Genomic DNA, 19,302 nt, shown 5'->3' with positions numbered 1-19,302 from the left:
GCCAGACTTGACTTGTGAGAGTTTAGTCCACCAGGCTGATGCTTGGAGCGGCCCGCAGGCCCACATACCCACCACAGCATGGTTGGTCTGGCACTCATTGGAGGAAACAATCTAGTTTCCTCTTGAAGATGTCCACGGTTGTTCCTGTAATATTTCTGATGCTCGCTGGTAGGACGTTGAACAACCATGGACCTCTGATGTTTATACAGTGTTCTCTGATTGTGCCCATGGCACCTCTGCTCTTCACTGGTTCTATTCTGCATTTTCTTCCATGTCGTTCACTCCAGTACGTTGTTATTTTACTGTGCAGATTTGGGACCTGTCCCTCCAGTATTTCCCATGTGTGTATTATTTGGTATCTCTTGTCTCCTTTCTAATGAGTACATTTGGAGAGCTTTGAGACGATCCCAATAATTTAGGTGCTTTATCTCGTCTATGCGTGCCATATATGTTCTCTGTATTCCCTAAATTTCAGCAATCTCTCCTGCTCTGAAGGGGGAAGTGAGTACTGAGCAGTACTCAAGACAGGACAACACAAGTGATTTAAAGAGTACAACCATTGTGATGGGATCTCTGGACTTGAAGGTTCTCGTAATCCATCCTATCATTTTTCTGGCTGACGCAATACTTGCTTGGTTATGCTCCCTAAACGTTAGGTCGTCGGACATCATTATTCCCAAACCCTTGACATGCTGTTTTCCTTCTATGGGCAGATTCGATTGTGTTTTGTACCCTGTATTATGTGTTAAGATTCTCATTTTTGCCATATCTGAGTACCTGGTATTTATCACCGTTAAACATCATGTTATTTTCTGCTGCCCAATCGAAAACTTTGTTAATATCTGTTTGTAGTTTATCAATGTCTTCAGCAGAGGTAATTTTCATGCTAATTTTTGTATCATCTGCAAAGGATGACACGAAGCCGTGACTTGTGTTTTTGTCTATATCTGATATGAGAATAAGGAACAGCAGTGGTGCAAGGACTGTACCTTGAGGTACAGAGCTTTTAACTGCACTCGGACTCGATTTTACTTGATTGACTGTTACTCTGTGTTCTGTTTGACAGGAAATTGAGTATCCAGCGTCCCACTTTACCAGTTATACCCATTGACTTCATTTTGTGTGCAATCACTCCATGGTCACATTTGTCGAATGCCTTTGCAAAATCTGTGTATATGACATCTGCATTGTTTTTCCTCTAATGCCTCAGTGATTTTGTCATAGTGGTCAAGTAGCTGTGAGAGGCATGATCTTCCTGCTCTAAATCCATGCTGGCCTGGATTGTGGAGGTCATTGGAGTCCATGAATCTAGTGACCTGACTCCTGATCACTCTTTCAAATACCTTTATTATGTGGGACATTAGTGCAACTGGTCTATAATTCTTTGCCAATGCTTTGCTACCACCCTTGTGTAGAGGGGCAATGTCTGCTGCTTTAAGCGCATCTGGTATCCCCCCTGTGTCAAAGCTCTTCCTCCACACTATACTGAGTGCCTGTGCTACTGGCACTTTGCATTTCTTTATAAATATTGAATTCCATGAGTCTGGACCCAGGGCTGAGTGCATGGGCATATTGTCAATTTCTCTTTCAAAATCTGCCACGCTCGTGTTGATATTAGTTATATTTACAGGTGTTTGAGTATCATTCATAAAGAAATTGTCCGAATCTTCCACTTTCATGCTGAGTATCGGAGTGCTAAACATGTCTTCATACTGCTTTTTTTAGGATTCGCCCTGCTTCGGCGAACCATTGTTCGTCGAACCGGGCGAGTAAATCTGGCCTGAAGAGTGTGCGAACTAGCCGGAGATTCGTTGAATCGGGGTACATTGAATCGAGGTTGTACTGTATTTTTTTTTTTTTTTTTTTTTTTTTTTTTTTGAGATATATACAAGAGTTACATTCTTGTACAGCCACTGGTATGCGTAGCGTTTCGGGCAGGTCCCTGGAATACGATCCCCGCCGCGAAGAATCATTTTTACATCCAAGTGCACATTTTACTGTTGCATTAAACAGAGGCTACAGTTAAGGATTTGCGCCCAGTAAATCCTCCCCGGTCAGGATACGAACCCATGACAAAGCGCTCACGGAACGCCAGGCGAGTGTCTTACCACTACACCACGGAGACTGTTGCACTTGTAATGTATTGTAATTTTAGTGAATTTTTAACAAGTACAGTAATATTGTGACAATAAACATTTATTATGGATACATTACTGACATGTATCACAGATCCATGGAACATTATGAACGTTCTACTGTATACATATTGTAAAGGTCACAAATATGCATTATATACGATACAAAAAACAAATAAAACCGCATTGGAAATACATAGAACAAATACAGTGGCACCTCAATTAATGAGCTGCTCTATCTACGAGCATTTCAAGTAACGAGCGAGCCACTTGCAGCAAATTTGTCTATATTGACGAGCTTCACCTCTATTAACGAGCAAAACCACATGGTGCTTCCTAGTGTCTTGCGGGATCTCAGAAATTCTTGCACGCCTCCAACGCCAGTGTTGTTGTTGTATCGTGCACGACAAGCATCCCTCTGCATTTATTTGCGCTTCTCTTTGGTTTTTTGTGGTTTTGTGACTACAATTTGTAACGCACGACGTCGCCAAAGAAGCTGCTTGCTAAAGACAGTGTTGGGAAAGGGAAGAAGTTGTTGGGTTGTTGGAGTTGGATGCTGCTGATGTGCAGGAGTTAGTGGAGGAGCACAATGAGGAACTGACCACTGAGGAACTCCTGGAACTTCAAAAGGAGCTTAATCAAGAGGAGGCACAAGAGCTCTCATCAGGGGAGGAGGAGGTTGGGGAGGAAGCTGCTGTCTCTTTAACCACTTAACTGCGCCAACTGAGCATTCTCGGTCGGCCGGAAACTTCGCCAACCGAGAAAACTCTTTGATTTTTCGGTATCAATTCTAAATGTGTACGAGGTTGGTTGTGTACGAAATGGACTCTTAGGACCTCCAGTGAGAGGCAGCCATCTTGGAAAAAATTCCCAGAATGCCCTAGGGCTGCTGGCTGGGTTAGTACTGAATAAGCAACCATGGGTGGCGAACGTACCTCTGGCTCCCAAACACCTGTCCGACGAGGTGTTGAAGATAACGCTCTGTCGGTGAAATTCAAACCTTATTGTTTGAAGAACATAAGGGTAATAATATTCGTGAAGCAAGGTGCAATAAAGACCTAACACAAAGGTCAGATGCAAGTGATACACCACCTATGAGGACGATACAGCGAGCGTATCCAGTTGTAGCTCTGAGCGTCACCCTTGCAATCCTATGCTAGCTACAAATTTATTTAGATGATACATAGATGAATCGTTTTCTGCATTCAGTGATGATGCATCCGATACAAATAGCATAGATGAACAGTGATAGCGACTTCCATGGTGGTGTTTTCTATAGATATTTTCAAGAATACCTGAATCTCTTCCTAACTGATGGACACTCTTGAGGTAAGCTGAATCTCTTCCTGTGTGGGACCATACAAAGCGATCTTTTCAAGATTACCTTACAAATTGACCTTTTCCTATAATCTTTTCAATACTACCTTATGCTTTACAAGCTTGGCTACATACAACCTACAAGTACTAAAGCCAAGGGTGTATGTGAGTGCGTTATTTGCAAGCACACAGAATGAAGAAACAGGAAGTGAAAATTTATCTGTACCTGGTGCACTGAGAGTGAAGTCGCGCGGTGTACCATGTGCTACTTCGTTGATTATTACTCATTTTCGAAGTACTGAGTGTGTAATACAGTGTGTTACTGTGTAAATAGTGTGTGAAACTGTACATATTGTAATTTTAGTTTATTTTTAACAGGTAATATTGTAACAAATATTTATTGTGGACACATTACTGACACATGTATCACAGTTCCAGGGAACATTATGAACGTTCTACTGTATACATATTGTAAAGGACACAAATATGTATTATATACGATAAAAAACAAATAAAACCGCATTGGAAATAGATAAAACAAATAATTGATAATATATTTGTGGCAACACCCGGTGCTTGAATGGCCCGTGCGACCATGTCTGGGCGATTCACCCACGGGCGACCAGGCCCTGATGACGTCACAGCACACCTTGTCCACGTCCCCACAGTCAGAGTAAGTGTAATTTGGTATTTAAGTTTACATACACATGTTGAGGGAAGGGAATTTATCATTTTACAAAGAAAAAAGAATTTTGGGGAACACTTGATGTCATGCACACAAGGGGAATATTCACAATAAACTTGACGCATCACAGTGGTTCAATGGGGACATTCATTTTGAAACACGGGCATTTCACATGATGAGTATGGCGCTGGAACGGATTAAATTCGTTATTCGAGGTACCACTGTACTTTTATGTTCAAAAAACAAAAAATAACCATAATAATGGAGTTTCTTACAAGTGTGATCGTGACTATATACGGCACTCAATGTCATATATATACGCCATGCGCACAGTGGGACATGTTACTCCTAGCGTATATATATGCTATGCACAGTTTAGGGGCTAATAAGAAGCTAAGCTGACCACCTCTGTCTAAACAAGGCAAGAATTCCAGAGAATGAAAAGAAAATTAAAACAAAAACCCCCGAAGACACACAACAAATAGACGGGCAGTCAGAGAGAAATATTGTCCACTGCACTGAAGTAAAGGTAGCTACTCCAGGCACAGTGCACCCTTCCCAGCTAATAACACTCCCCTACCCAGGGCAAGACAGAAACCCCTAGACCCTCGATGTACTCCAAGGGCGAGACAACATCAAGCGTTGAGGTCCTCAAGCGGGGAGCGACTCCCGAACGCTCTAGGGAAGATAACCTTGACTCGCAGGGGAAGTACTCACAGAGCACCGAGGGAAGGTCACCTTAGGGGCATGCTGTTCCTGTACACTAAGACACCTGGTCACCACACACAGCTGGAATAGCCACACAGGGTAAAAATCCAGAACAAGAACTTTGGAGGTAGTGCTAACGAGTGCTAGCTGCATAAAGTGTTGCTCGTTGGGTTTCTTTCTACAGGAGTTATTTTAATCTTTTCGGGTGTAGATTGCACAGGTTAACCAGAGAGTGGTCTGTTTTGATTGGCCTACCTTTCTGGGTCCTTCCCCAGTTGATGGCAATTATGACATACTATAAATGTAAAGTGCTCATAGGCCATTGCTCCCTGCGCCTCTCTGAGGGAGCCAGGTGGCCCAAACTAATATAGCACATATCAGTTTGGATAGCTTCAGGAAGTTGATGGGGCTCCCCACAGAAACATGGAATTGCATGGACAACATTTGCAACCCTAACATGAATTATGTAAACTCACATTGCATAGTAATAGGCAACACCAGATCTATAACTATTAACCAGCAGTTTAATAACTGCTGGTTATTAACACTCACCTGCCACCAGATAACAGCCCCGGTGGCTTGAAGAGTCCTTGTCTGCCGCTCCAGTCATTCACGCACCTGGTGCATCTGCATCCAGGTACAATGTTTCTTTTTTAGCTTCAAAATTAATCTAAATGATGGCTTTCATTTTGGACTGTCCGGTGTAGGGACCTGTACTTGTATTTGCTCCCATTTAGTTTCACCTGCTTGTTTTTTGTTTTTTTTTCAGTCACCCTGTCTTATAAGTCATGATTCTTGGTTTGCCTTCAATGCATGTGGCCAGCATTACCATCTCTGGCTGCTGCTGGCATTGCTCCCTGCCTTCAGTCTGGGGTCTTTTCCCAGAGAGGGTTTGAGAGTCTGCCTCTTGACTTACTCCTCTAGAGTGGCCTCCCCCCCCCCAGGAATGCATGTGCCTTAGCTCCTCGATAAGGCCCAGTGGTTGGTGGTAGTCTGGTAATTATGGCAATTATGACATACTATATTGGTTAGAAGAATGTCCTGCAGGTCTGTTTCTGGTTCTGGCTCTATCAGTGGCTTATGCCACCATTTGCCATGTTTTTCCATGTCAGGAGGAGGTGCAGGTTTTATGCTCAGTGCCTGGCCTCTCTGCCTGTCTGTGCCCAGGTTGATGCTGCTGGTCTCATTACAGATGGAATTATGGAGCTTCCTATGTAGGGGCAGGAGAGGAGGGGGGGTCAGGTTTTGGCTCTGGTGCCTGGTGGCCCAAACAGAACTCTCATGCCTGATGTAAACCAATTACAAGGAGTAATCTCAGCATGATAACTTGGGGGGAGGGGGACTCCTTCCAGAAAAGTTATTACTGGCATTAACACTCGACTTTTAGTGTGCAAACAAAAATTACAACAATGTGAAATTATAATTTATATCTTATAATAATTACTACAGCACATACAATTAAGTGGGACAGCAAAACATACCTGAACCAACTTCAGAGGAACATTGAAGTAAGTGCCACATCGCAGCAAATCCTTAGCCATGTAGCGACCTTTATTAGGTACTAACATTGGCGCCGTGTTGCCTGCTGCTTTAGCAATGCCAGAAAGAAGCACGGGTTTTAACTCAATTTCCACATTCCAGTGTTTCTTGTACCTCATTAGAACCTGAAAGAAATTAGCTCTTACCAATTAATCACAATAACTAATTATTAAATTAAAACTGATATATTAAAAATTAAGACCTTAACCCCTCAACTGCTGCTTCCAAATATGACACCCCCAATGTGCAGGAAATAAATTCTCTGGAAAAAATTCTTTGTTTTCTTGAAAGTGTTAGAAACCCTTCCCTGAATATGGATATGTTAACAAAAAGTTGAAATTGTACTTACTTTGGCTGCTATGGGGTCTGTAAGTTTGCAAGTGACGTCATCAATCACTGGTCGCCCGTGGTGTATGCCCCCGGGACCACTAGAGCGTCCAGCTCAAGATACGCCAGTTGCCACGAATATATTTTTGTTCATTTTTTGGGCACAGTTCCAAATACATTTTATTTGTTTTTTCGTACCAATCCTATGTATAATAAACACTTACACTATATTATGGCAGTAGAACATCCGTACTGTCCGAAGACACTGTTACGTGCATGACATGTGTACACATATGTTGCACATATTTTCCATGCATCATGCTAATTTATGTATATATACAATCTATTTACACACTATACACTATCAAACACTATATACATTCACCATCAACACACTCAACTCCACGAGTGACAGCTGCCACACCAGTCAGTCTCACTCGCTCCTCCAACATCCTGCTCGCCAACATTGCTTCTTCCACCACACTGTTATTGTTTTTATTACACTATTTACACATGTTATGTATACCTATCTACATGTTTTATTCACCAGAACTATGCAAGTAAGCCAGTATTGTGTCCAAACTTTACAGTGGCCACCATATACTGCATGAGAAATCACACAGCAGTCAGCAGACGACGCTACGATTATGTCACCTCCCTCACCAAAATAGCTCCTCCCAACATACTCCTGTTGCTGTTATTACACTATATATACACATTGTATATACTCATGTACAAATGTGTTCACCATAGCGAACCACTAAGCTAGTATGATGAGCAAAACATGAGTGGCTGCCACACACACACAGTGAGGCTACCTAGATTCTCTCCCTCACCACAATTCCTCCTCCCACAATACTACGCACAGTGCTAATTATCACCACAATCCAGCTGTTATCACAATACTGGTCACTAAATCCTGTAAATGAATAACTGACCACAAGTTTATTTTGTAAAGGAACCAAGGAAGTTGTTTGAAGAATCCTAGATGGACGAAATAATGCTGTGGTGTTGTGGCTAGCACTGTGAACATCATGAACAGCGTTGAATCATTGATATTTGAACATTGTATACAGTCATTATCACACTCAGGCTCTTCTGTAATACTATCATGGCTAAATAATACAAGTTATATATATATATTTTGACATTATTAGGCGATGCTGTGGTCACAAGCTGAACAGCAGTGCTGTGAGCTCATGCTGTGTGCATCAGCCTTGGTTGCTCACTTAGTACTGAGGCTCTCACACCCAGGAATGTGGCCCACGATTTTTTTTAAAGATGGCGTCTGTTTACAAGAGCCCTGAAGAAGCTGATGTGAACCCCATGTAGCCGCGGGAGTTTTGAATGGAACGCTAAAAAAATAAATACCCGGAGGCGCGTTGAGCACCCCCATCGAGGGCCTGCTGGTGCGTTGCGTAGTTGAGGGGTCAAACAAAATACAAGTTACACGACAATTAAATCTGCCCATAGTAAGAAGGCAACATGCCAAGGATCTGGGAGTAATAACGTCTGACGACCTAATGCTTAGGAAGCATAACCAAGCAAATATAGCATCAGCTAGGAAAAAAAAGATAAAGAGATATTACAAAAACCTTCACATTCATGAATCCTATCACAATACTTATACTATTAAAATCCCTAGTGCTGTCCTGCCTTGAGTGCTGCTCAATACAGAACTCACTTGCCCCTTCAGAGCAGGAGATTGCTGAAACAGGCAATACAGTGCAAGTGTATGACACAGACACAAAAAAGCATCTAAATTATTGAGATTGTCTTAATCCGTGCTGCTCTTCCAATTATAGTCTGCAACATGCTCAGGTGCAAGAAATATATAAAAATTGTCTTATAATTGTTCATTTGTGTTCCCTGATCACGGAAAATATAATAAAATAATCTTAGGTGGCATACTTTGCCCGCAATAGGGTGGGCAAGTCTGGCAAAAAACTAGCGTTGAATGTAATGAAACGCCATTTTCTGGGTGAGACCCGGAGGCTCCCCGGAGCTTTACCAGCTGATATGCTAATGTCAGACTTTGGCATCAGTCATGTGTATGGAGTTCTAGGGCCTACCAGGGACCACGGCCAGAACCTGGCCCCCTCAGAGAGGCAAGGGGAGTAATGGCCTATAGAAACCCCCGTGTGGTTGGAAGCATTCTATGTCTGCCATCGCCCGGGTCAAGCATCCAGAAAGGTAAGCATTCCAAAACAAACCCCTATTCTGGTGAAAATTGCTACCTAAAGCCGAACTAGTGGATAGAACTCTTCAACAGAAAACAAGGAAACTAGTATGATGTCATACGTCACCGCGCCGCTGTCTGCGCAGCTCCCCCCTCCCCGGGAGGGGGAAGGGGGAGCCCCAGACCTCCCACGCCGGCTATCCACCCATCAGTTCTGAGGCTGGATGTCAAAACACGCGAAAAAACGCCGACCGGAGGGAGGGAGGGTTGCCGGGGAGCCTCCGGGTCTCACCCAGAAAATGACGTTTCATTACATTCAACGCTGGTTTTCTGGGGGGAGCCCCGTCGGCTCCCTGGAGCTAACTACCCACAGAGGAAGGTCAAAGGGACAGAACCGGGAGGCGGACACCACGCACCCCCCAAGGAGGCGAGACAACCGGCAGCAAACACCAACCCAAGGCGCCATAGCCTCGAAAAGTCCCGGGAACAACACGAGAACAACGAGCAGCAAGGCCCCTGCACGAACACCAAAAATCCATGCCCGAAAGACTGCAAGGCCACGTCGCCCAGACGGCAGCGAGAGCAGCGAAACCACGAACGCCACAGGCATGAGGGAAGAACACAGGCATGAGGGAAGAACACAGGCAGCTTAGCCGCAAGAACACGGCTGACCACCCGGGACACTATCACCCGTGAACCAGGAAGAACAGAACCGGATCAACGCAAAACGCGCTCCGGACCCAAACACCGTGGCACGCAAACAACAGCAGAGGGCCACCACTGAACATAAAAAACGACACACCCCCGGCCCAACCAACGAAGCACCAACAAACCCTGGACCCCTCCAGAACGCAGCAGCCCCACCCCGCGCCAGAAAAGATGGAGACTGCTGCCAATGAACAACCAAAATGCTAAAACCGAAGGAGCAAGAAAACTCAGCGACTCAACCCCCAGAGGCAAAGGCCATAAGGAAAGAGCCGACGAAAAAACACACTGGAACTGAAGGGGCACTACCAACCGAGGAGAAGACAGAGCACGCTGACCAGAGACCAGGATGGTGCAAGCGGCGCACGAACAGGCCGGAGGTGAAACGACGCACAAGGCAGCTGACTAACGGTGCAGAAGCAACACCAAGATCGAAAGCAAGCTGAAGCGGCTCCGCCCGCGCCGCACGAAAAGAGGCGACAGTATGTGGCAAGACGACGGCCCCCAACCCCCACCAGAAAACCAAGCCGAGAGTAAACCAAGCTAACAAGAGTAACCACCTAATTAGGGACAGGAAAAGGAAGGGCCGCCAAAATACCCCATACATCCGCCAAGAGAAGCACGCAGGTGGGACACCTACCACGAAAAAACCCGACCACCAACCGGAGGCGAGACCGCGAGGCAGAACATAAGCAGCCTCGACAAGGCCCCTTCGAGCCCAGGAAAAGGTGGAGCCGCGGGAAGATCTCGGGCGCGACCACCGAAACCCAGGCGGCACAAGGAGATGGAACGTCTGCCGAACAGAAAAACTCCCCAAAGCATGCAAGCCCGCCAGGAGTTCAGAAACGACGGGTCCGACGCGTGACAACGCAAGACCCCCCAAAAAAACAACCGGCAGGGCAAGCTAGGAAACCAAAGAAGGCGGAAGGGTCGCCTCCAGAACAGTACCCGAACCAAGGGGTACGAACAACTGCAATAGACCGAAACAAGGAAGCACATCACTGGACAAAGGCTGACAAATGCCTAAGAACACACGCAGAACACCCCTGCTGCAGAGGAGGCAGGAAGAAAGAGCAGAAGCACAAAAACCCCAGGATAACAACCAGGGGTGGACAATCAGGCAGGGACAGAAAAACCCCCACACAATCCCCAGGCACAAAACGGCAGCAAAGTGCCACTCCACAACCGGACACAGGAACAAGGACACGCCACCATGAAACACAGTACCAATGCACACGTGCAGCAGCAGCAAGAGGCACCACTGCAACATGCAACATGTAAATAGCAACTCCCTTCTGCAAAGGCAGAGAACAGAGCAGGCAGACCCCAGACAGGGCCAACGGAGACACGACAAAACCCCGCAGGCGCAGAAACCTGCACCAGGCGACCGACGGCGGAGAAAACCCCGCTCGATACCTGCTGGATGAGGTACTGGGAGCTCTTTCACACCTCAAGCCCGGCCCAAGGCCAGGCTAGACCGGCCAGAGGGTGGCCCACCAGGCAGCTGCTAGGAGCAGGCCACCGGCCCACATACCCCCACAACCAGGACGGGCCGGAACTGCCATACGAAAACAGGCTAGTGCGCCCTGGAAGTCCACGGACGAACCAGCAAGAAGGCTTATGCTTGCAAGTAGGTCGTGTAACAAGCACAGATCTCTGATGGTAATACAGTGTTCCCCAATTGGGCCAATAGCACCACTGCACTCCACTGGTACTATCCCGCAAGTTCTACCAGATAGGCGGGACCCAAGAGCCAGAGCTCAAATCCTGCAAGCACAGCCAGGAGCCTTACCAGGTGAGTACAGAACCAACCCTACAACCCCCACACCTCACAACATTAAAAAAGGAGGGTCCCCTGAATGACTCCAGCATGGGTTGGACATGCACATGAGGGCGACAGGAAGGGTTGAAAAAGGGACAGTCACTGGTGTGCGAACGGTCTCAGTCGTACAAAAATATACCTAAATAAAGACAGGTATATAAACAACTCCGCATCCAGCGCCCGGCCAAAAGACGCCAGACCGCAGAAACTCACCTGGCTAACGGTGGCACGAACTTGACACGACTCAACCGTGCCCAGAAGAACCAGGGAGCACCGCCAGGTGAAGACGCCAGAGCCAGACCCTGCCGGACCCGCAGGAGAGCAGGGAGAGGTGCAGGAGGCGGTCCACACCCATGACACAGGGAAAACTGCGGTGTCCTCCCCACAACTGGGAACCAGGACACCCCCCGCGCGAAGGAACACATACCGCAGCCAGGGAGATGAACGAGAGGCGAAGCACTGTAGCAAAAATGGCGCAAAACACCAGCCTTGAAACACCGCCCAGACCAAAACAAACTCCACGGCGCATGTGCATAACACGCTGGCCGAATCGCACACCCTCTCTGCGGGAAGGCGCCAGCCAGGACTACTGCTTGAGAAAAGTAGCCAAAAGAGGAAGCAGGAACAATAAAACCGGCCAAAGAAGCAAAGAGCCCAAAAAGGAACCCAACCGGGCGACAAGCAGCCCAACAGGGCGACAAGCAGCCCAACCGGGCGACAAGCAGCCCAACCGGGCGACAAGCAGCCCAACCGGGCGACAAGCAGCCCAACCGGGCGACAAGCAGCCCAACCGGGCGACAAGCAGCCCAACCGGGCGACAAGCAGCCCAACCGGGCGACAAGCAGCCCAACCGGGCGACAAGCAGCCCAACCGGGCGACAAGCAGCCCAACCGGGCGACAAGCAGCCCAACCGGGCGACAAGCAGCCCAACCGGGCGACAAGCAGCCCAACAGGGCGAGAAGCAGCCCAACAGGGCGAGAAGCAGCCCAACAGGGCGACAAGCAGCCCAACAGGGCGACAAGCAGCCCAACAGGGCGACAAGCAGCCCAACAGGGCGACAAGCAGCCCAACAGGGCGACAAGCAGCCCAACAGGGCGACAAGCAGCCCAACAGGGCGACAAGCAGCCCAACAGGGCGACAAGCAGCCCAACAGGGCGACAAGCAGCCCAACAGGGCGACAAGCAGCCCAACAGGGCGACAAGCAGCCCAACAGGGCGACAAGCAGCCCAACAGGGCGACAAGCAGCCCAACAGGGCGACAAGCAGCCCAACAGGGCGACAAGCAGCCCAACAGGGCGACAAGCAGCCCAACAGGGCGACAAGCAGCCCAACAGGGCGACAAGCAGCCCAACAGGGCGACAAGCAGCCCAACAGGGCGACAAGCAGCCCAACAGGGCGACAAGCAGCCCAACAGGGCGACAAGCAGCCCAACAGGGCGACAAGCAGCCCAACAGGGCGACAAGCAGCCCAACAGAGCGACAAGTAGCCCAACAAGGCGACAAGGAAGAGGAGCCGAAAGATGTTCCAATAATGCGGGAAGTAGCGAAAAACCTTCCCGTACCCTCGAGAACACAGAAGCCAACACTAGTTCCGAAGGCACACGAAGGCGCAGGCGCACCCGAGATCAGAAGTCACGCAGAACCCCATCGAACAGGGAAACATGACGAAAACACCGTCCCAAAAAGGGGTGGGAGGAAACATCCACCCACAGGACGGAACCAACCAACTCAAAGGCCAAGGAACCGAGCCCGGGGAGGGGCCGACGCCCAACAGCACGTACGGCGAGTGGGGAGGAAAGACCCCACTCCGCGTAACCACAAGCCCCGCCTAGAGGGGGATAAAAACCCCCACGGGGTCCAACGGGGTCAAGGCCCCCCCAAGTCAGCCCCTCCCCAGCCCCAGGAACCTACACGACAGGCCCCGGGCCGAGCCGTTCCCCCAAAGCCCCAGCCGTACCAGAAAACCGGGGCAGCCGTGAAAACACTAAGGAAGGGAGCCCATTGGCACTCATACAACACGGCTGGAGGAACAGGCTCAAATGCCCCCGTCACTACCCCAGAAGGGGAATTCCCCGAGACTGCCTGAGTCTCAACACCATCAAAAACCCTGCCCCGAACCTACAGACGGTAAGGAACCGGATGCAGGCAGGAAGGGTGATCCAGGGGAAAGACAAGGGGGCGTGGATGGAACCGAAGCAACCAACACCCTCAAGTCCCAAAACGAACTACAACGGGGCAGCCCCGGTGTTATGGACCCGAATCCAGCGTCCGAGCCTGGAGCAGTGACGACCACGCCATCTGTGGGTCAGCTCCCGAAACCCCCTCCAAATGGACGACGACACCTGGTGAGGACGAGGTGTACTGGCCACAAGGGCTAGTTTCCAGTCCTGATTAGCTCGTAACACAGCCGCTGCTGACCTCTGGTCAGGTGGAGCTTAGACAGCAACGCCATCTATGGAATGGATACGTCGGGCGTTTGTGTCTAAGCCTGTAAGTGAGGTGCTTTTGTGTGTCCCTGTTACTGATGACGTGTCTGATTACAGAGTCGACCTGGGACTGCTGTAATGGAAGTTGGATCAGTCTACCCAAGGCAGCCGTCTTGTCACCAAGTGTTTGCTGCAGCAGCTGTGAGTCGCCCCCCGGATGAACACTGTGGTGTTACCCTGCCTGTGAAGCGGCAGTTGAAGGATTGTCATACCCGGGACTGACTGGTGGAGACGCTTAACCACTGGGGTGTTGTAGAAAGGAGGGTGATCTGTGGTATCACACGAGGCTCCTGACTAGGGCGCGACCCTAGTATCGCTCGTGGAGTGGCCTAACCAGCGTCGCTGATTTGGAACCTGCCAGCAATCTGCTGGACTTGCGGTTGACAGCCTCCACGACGGTGCCCCCAGTGGAACTGTGTTTTGGCTGGCCTGTGGCCGGGGTAGACTCAAGATTCTCGAAGGATTCGTCGTGAGGCCACAAGAGCACCAAGAGCTTGGCACCGTGAATGTCCAGGGTCTTCAGAGGAAGACTATATCGTGTATTATAGTGTTTATACCCCCCCCCCCCCCGTGTAATCGTTTATATCTTATTTATTGGTGACGGTGATAATTATATTATATTAAGTTTTGACTTTATTTCCCTTCCCCTTTAATTTACTTGCGTTACGGATCACATCCCTTGAAAGCCACTACTGGCTTGGGGCCGGATACCCTTCCTCTAACAACATCAGAGTAAGAACCCGGTTGCGACCCGAGAGGGCCGTAACACCCGGGGCTCCCGGGGAGGAAACTACGAGAACGTTCCCACCACCAAGGCTCAAGTGCAACGTCCCTGCTGCCCGCACCCGCTTTGTCAGCACAACCGGGTAACCGAGCCACAACGAGCAACCAAACTCGCAGGACTCCGGGTCGAAGGTGTCACCGTCCCCACAGGCAGCAGACGGAGGCAAAACAGAGAGTCACCCAGAGACAAAGGGTGAGAGCAACCCTCAAACTCGCTGGAAGCGAGGGGGGGACTCTGGGGTCACATCCATTGGACCCGCGCGCCCCCAGGGGTTTCCCAGGGGTCCCGAGCGTTTACTATAAGAGGACTCGCGCTCAGGTAATCCCAGGCAGGGTACTGCTAACCGGCACTCAAAGCTACCAAACAACTTTCTAAGAGCTGAACCCCCGGGACGTGTACACTCACGGGGACCTAGCAGGGAGTACCACCAGAAAATACCCAGAACACAAGGAACCCAAGGGGCAAGAACGAAGGCAGATCCCCCCCACCAGGTTGATAAACAAAAAGAAAAAGAAAACCCCGCAAGAGGACAGCGTACCCAAGCGGAACAGAGCCGGCCGCTATGATTGGTAAAGACAAGCCGTACAGTACCCTGCGCCCCACCAGTGCAAAAACTGCCCCTTACTCTAAGGCGAACAAGGGAGACAGAACACCCGAGCACACAAAGAGTGGCCGAAAACCAAGCAGTAAACGGCCAAGCAGGGGCAGGACCCAAGGAACTTGTGGAAGGCGGCCCCAAGCCCCAAGGGCAGTACTTACAGGGCACCTAGGGAAGAGAACCCTAGGCGCATGCAGCCCGAGTACTGGAGAATCACTCCTGGCTCATGCACCACCTAGAAAACAGACACCACACTCTAGGTACAGTGCTGAAACAACCATTGGAGCCGCAGCACATAACCGGTGCCTATAGCATCAGCCGAAGAACTGAGGGGCGGATAGCCGGCGTGGGAGGTCTGGGACTCCCCCTTCCCCCTCCCGGGGAGGGGGGAGCTGCTCAGACAGTGGCGCGATGACGTATGACGTCATACTAGTTTCCTTGTTTTCTGTTGAAGAGTTCTATCCACTAGTTCGGCTTTAGGTAGCAATTTTCACCAGAATAGGGGTCTGTTTTGGAATGCTTACCTTTCTGGATGCTTGACCCGGTCGATGGCAGACATAGAATGCTTCCTACCACACGGGGGTTTCTATAGGCCATTGCTCCCCTTGCCTCTCTGGGGGGCCAGGTTCTGGCCGTGGTCCCCGGTAGGCCCGAGAACTCCATACACATGACTGATGCCAAAGTCTGACATTAGCATATCAGCCGGTAAAGCTCCGGGGAGCCGACAGGGCTCCCCCCAGAAAACTCAGTATATAGGCAAGACAACAACATCTCTTTCCAGGCGATTAACGATGCATAAGCAACAGGGCTCCATTAAGGAACATATAATCTCTTCCCACAACCAAACCATCACCAGAGAAATCTTAGCAAACAACACAGAAATCATCGATAGATACAACGATAGCAGGTGGCTTGACGTCTGCGAGGCACTACACATCAAGAAGTCAACACCAGCAATCAACAGCCAATTAATGCACAACTATATTCTACCCACTTCAAGACTCCGCTCCAATATAGAAGCATCAAGAAATATGGGCCAATAGGCCCTCTGCAATTATTTCCATTCTTACCTTCAATACCCATTGTTTCGTGTTCTATCCTGTGTTGAAAGTTTCGTTCACCTCATCCAAAACTGTTGTAACATATCACCTCACCCAAAATGCGGGTATAAAATGAAAAATGAAAGCTGTTTAAATCATAGAATAAGTAAGAACTCTGTTTAGTGTTTGCAGGTAATAGTTGTATGTGTGTAAACTAAAAGTCTTTGAAAATGTAATAAGTTATTACAAAACGCGTTCAAGTGTCACGTCAGACTAGAAATAAAAATGAATTTTGGAGAATTGATATTTCAATTACCATCAACAGTGAAAAGAAACATAAGAAAGATCAAGAAAATTCATGTTAGAATTATTATTCTTTCTTTTTCGGTCATATTTAATAATATATATATATATATATATATATATATATATATATATATATATATATATATATATATATATATATATATATATATATATATATATATATATATATATATTAGTATATTTTGGTAGCAGTCTTTCCTGTAGACATATATTATTAAATATGACCGAAAAAGTAAGATTAATACCACAGGGTTCAGTTCTTGCATCAGTGATGTTTATTGTCTACATAAATTAATCTTACTTTTTTGGTCATATTTAATAATATATATATATATATATATATATATATATATATATATATATATATGCGAACAAGCCTGAATGGTCCCCAGGACATATGCAACTGAAAACTCACACCCCAGAAGTGACTCGAACCCATACTCCCAGAAGCAACGCATCTGGTATGTACAAGACGCCTTAATGTCCGGTCGTGATGGTCAAGTGGATTAAGGCGTCTTGTACATACCAGATGCGTTGCTTCTGGGAGTATGGGTTCGAGTCACTTCTGGGGTGTGAGTTTTCAGTTATATATATATATATATATATATATATATATATATACACACATACATACATACACATACACACACACACACACACACACACACACACACACACACACACACACACACACACACACACACACACAAGATCCTGTGTATCGAATTTACTCAGTTTCTATGATCGGGCCACAGAGATATTACAGGAAAGAGATGGCTGGGTTGACTGCATCTATCTGGACCTAAAAAAGGCTTTCGACAGAGTTCCACATAAGAGGTTGTTCTGGAAACTGGAAAATATTGGAGGGGTGACAGGTAAGCTTCTATCATGGATGAAAAATTTTCTGACTGATAGAAAAATGAGGGCAGTAATCAGAGGCAATGTATCGGAATGGAGAAATGTCACAAGTGGAGTACCACAGGGTTCAGTTCTTGCACCAGTGATGTTTATTGTGTACATAAATGATCTACCAGTTGGTATACAGAATTATATGAACATGTTTGCTGATGATGCTAAGATAATAGGAAGGATAAGAAATTTAGATGATTGCCATGCCCTTCAAGAAGACCTGGACAAAATAAGTATATGGAGCACCACTTGGCAAATGGAATTTAATGTTAATAAATGTCATGTTATGGAATGTGGAATAGGAGAACATAGACCCCACACAACCTATATATTATGTGAGAAATCTTTAAAGAATTCTGATAAAGAAAGAGATCTAGGAGTGGTTCTAGATAGAAAACTATCACCTGAGGACCACATTAAGAATATTGTGCAAGGAGCCTATGCAATGCTTTCTAACTTCAGAATTGCATTTAAATACATGGATGGCGATATACTAAAGAAGTTGTTCATGACTTTTGTTAGGCCAAAGCTGGAATATGCAGCTGTTGTGTGGTGCCCATATCTTAAGAAGCACATCAACAAACTGGAAAAGGTGCAAAGACATGCTACTAAGTGGCTCCCAGAACTGAAGGGCAAGAGCTACGAGGAGAGGTTAGAAGCATTAAATATGCCAAAACTAGAAGACAGAAGAAAAAGAGGTGATATGATCACTACGTACAAAATAGTAACAGGAATTGATAAAATTGACAGGGAAGACTTCCTGAGACCTGGAACTTCAAGAACAAGAGGCCATAGATTTAAACTAGCTAAACACAGATGCCGAAGAAATATAAGAAAATTCACCTTCGCAAATAGAGTGGTAGACGGTTGGAACAAGTTAAGTGAGAAGGTGGTGGAGGCCAAGACCGTCAGTAGTTTCAAAGCGTTATATGACAAAGAGTGCTGGGAAGACGGGACACCACGAGCGTAGCTCTCATCCTGTAACTACACTTAGGTAATTACACTTAGGTAATTACACACACACACAAGGAGCTCGGTAAGAACAAAGCAGCTGGCCCAGATGGCGTTTCACCATGGGTTCTGAGAGAATGTGCATCTGAGCTCAGCATTCCACTTCACCTGATCTTTCAGGCATCCCTGTGTACAGGAATCGTAGCAGACGGGTGGAAACAGGCTAACATAGTTCCAATCTACAAAAGTGGCAGCAGGGAAGACCCCCTCAATTATAGACCTGTATCATTGACAAGTGTAATAGTGAAAGTATTGGAAAAACTAATCAAAACTAAATGGGTAGAACACCTAGAGAGAAATGATATAATATCAGACAGACAGTATGGTTTTCGATCTGGAAGATCCTGTGTATCGAATTTACTCAGTTTCTATGATCGAGCCACAGAGATATTACAGGAAAGAGATGGTTGGGTTGACTGCATCTATCTGGACCTAAAAAAGGCTTTCGACAGAGTTCCACATAAGAGGTTGTTCTGGAAACTGGAAAATATTGGAGGGGTGACAGGTAAGCTTCTATCATGGATGAAAAATTTTCTGACTGATAGAAAAATGAGGGCAGTAATCAGAGGCAATGTATCGGAATGGAGAAATGTCACAAGTGGAGTACCACAGGGTTCAGTTCTTGCACCAGTGATGTTTATTGTGTACATAAATGATCTACCAGTTGGTATACAGAATTATATGAACATGTTTGCTGATGATGCTAAGATAATAGGAAGGATAAGGAATTTA

The 19,302-nt window shown here is 47.2% G+C and overlaps 1 protein-coding gene across 1 annotated transcript in view; it reads right to left on the bottom strand.

Annotated features, from left to right (window-relative positions):
* LOC123768064 (glutathione S-transferase kappa 1-like) overlaps positions 1-19,302 on the bottom strand; it is a 152,281-nt gene that overhangs the window by 96,917 nt on the left and 36,062 nt on the right. Inside the window, exon 2 of the mRNA XM_069306859.1 lies at positions 6,327-6,509. Within this exon, the coding sequence (XP_069162960.1) occupies positions 6,327-6,509 (183 nt within the window). The remainder of the gene's footprint in view (positions 1-6,326; positions 6,510-19,302) is intronic.

This window comes from Procambarus clarkii, chromosome 59 (genome assembly GCF_040958095.1).
Source record: "Procambarus clarkii isolate CNS0578487 chromosome 59, FALCON_Pclarkii_2.0, whole genome shotgun sequence".
Classification (NCBI taxonomy): Eukaryota; Metazoa; Arthropoda; class Malacostraca; order Decapoda; family Cambaridae; genus Procambarus; species Procambarus clarkii.
The sequence above is the reverse complement of the archived record's forward strand: the minus strand, read 5'-3'. Positions and strand labels throughout refer to the sequence as shown.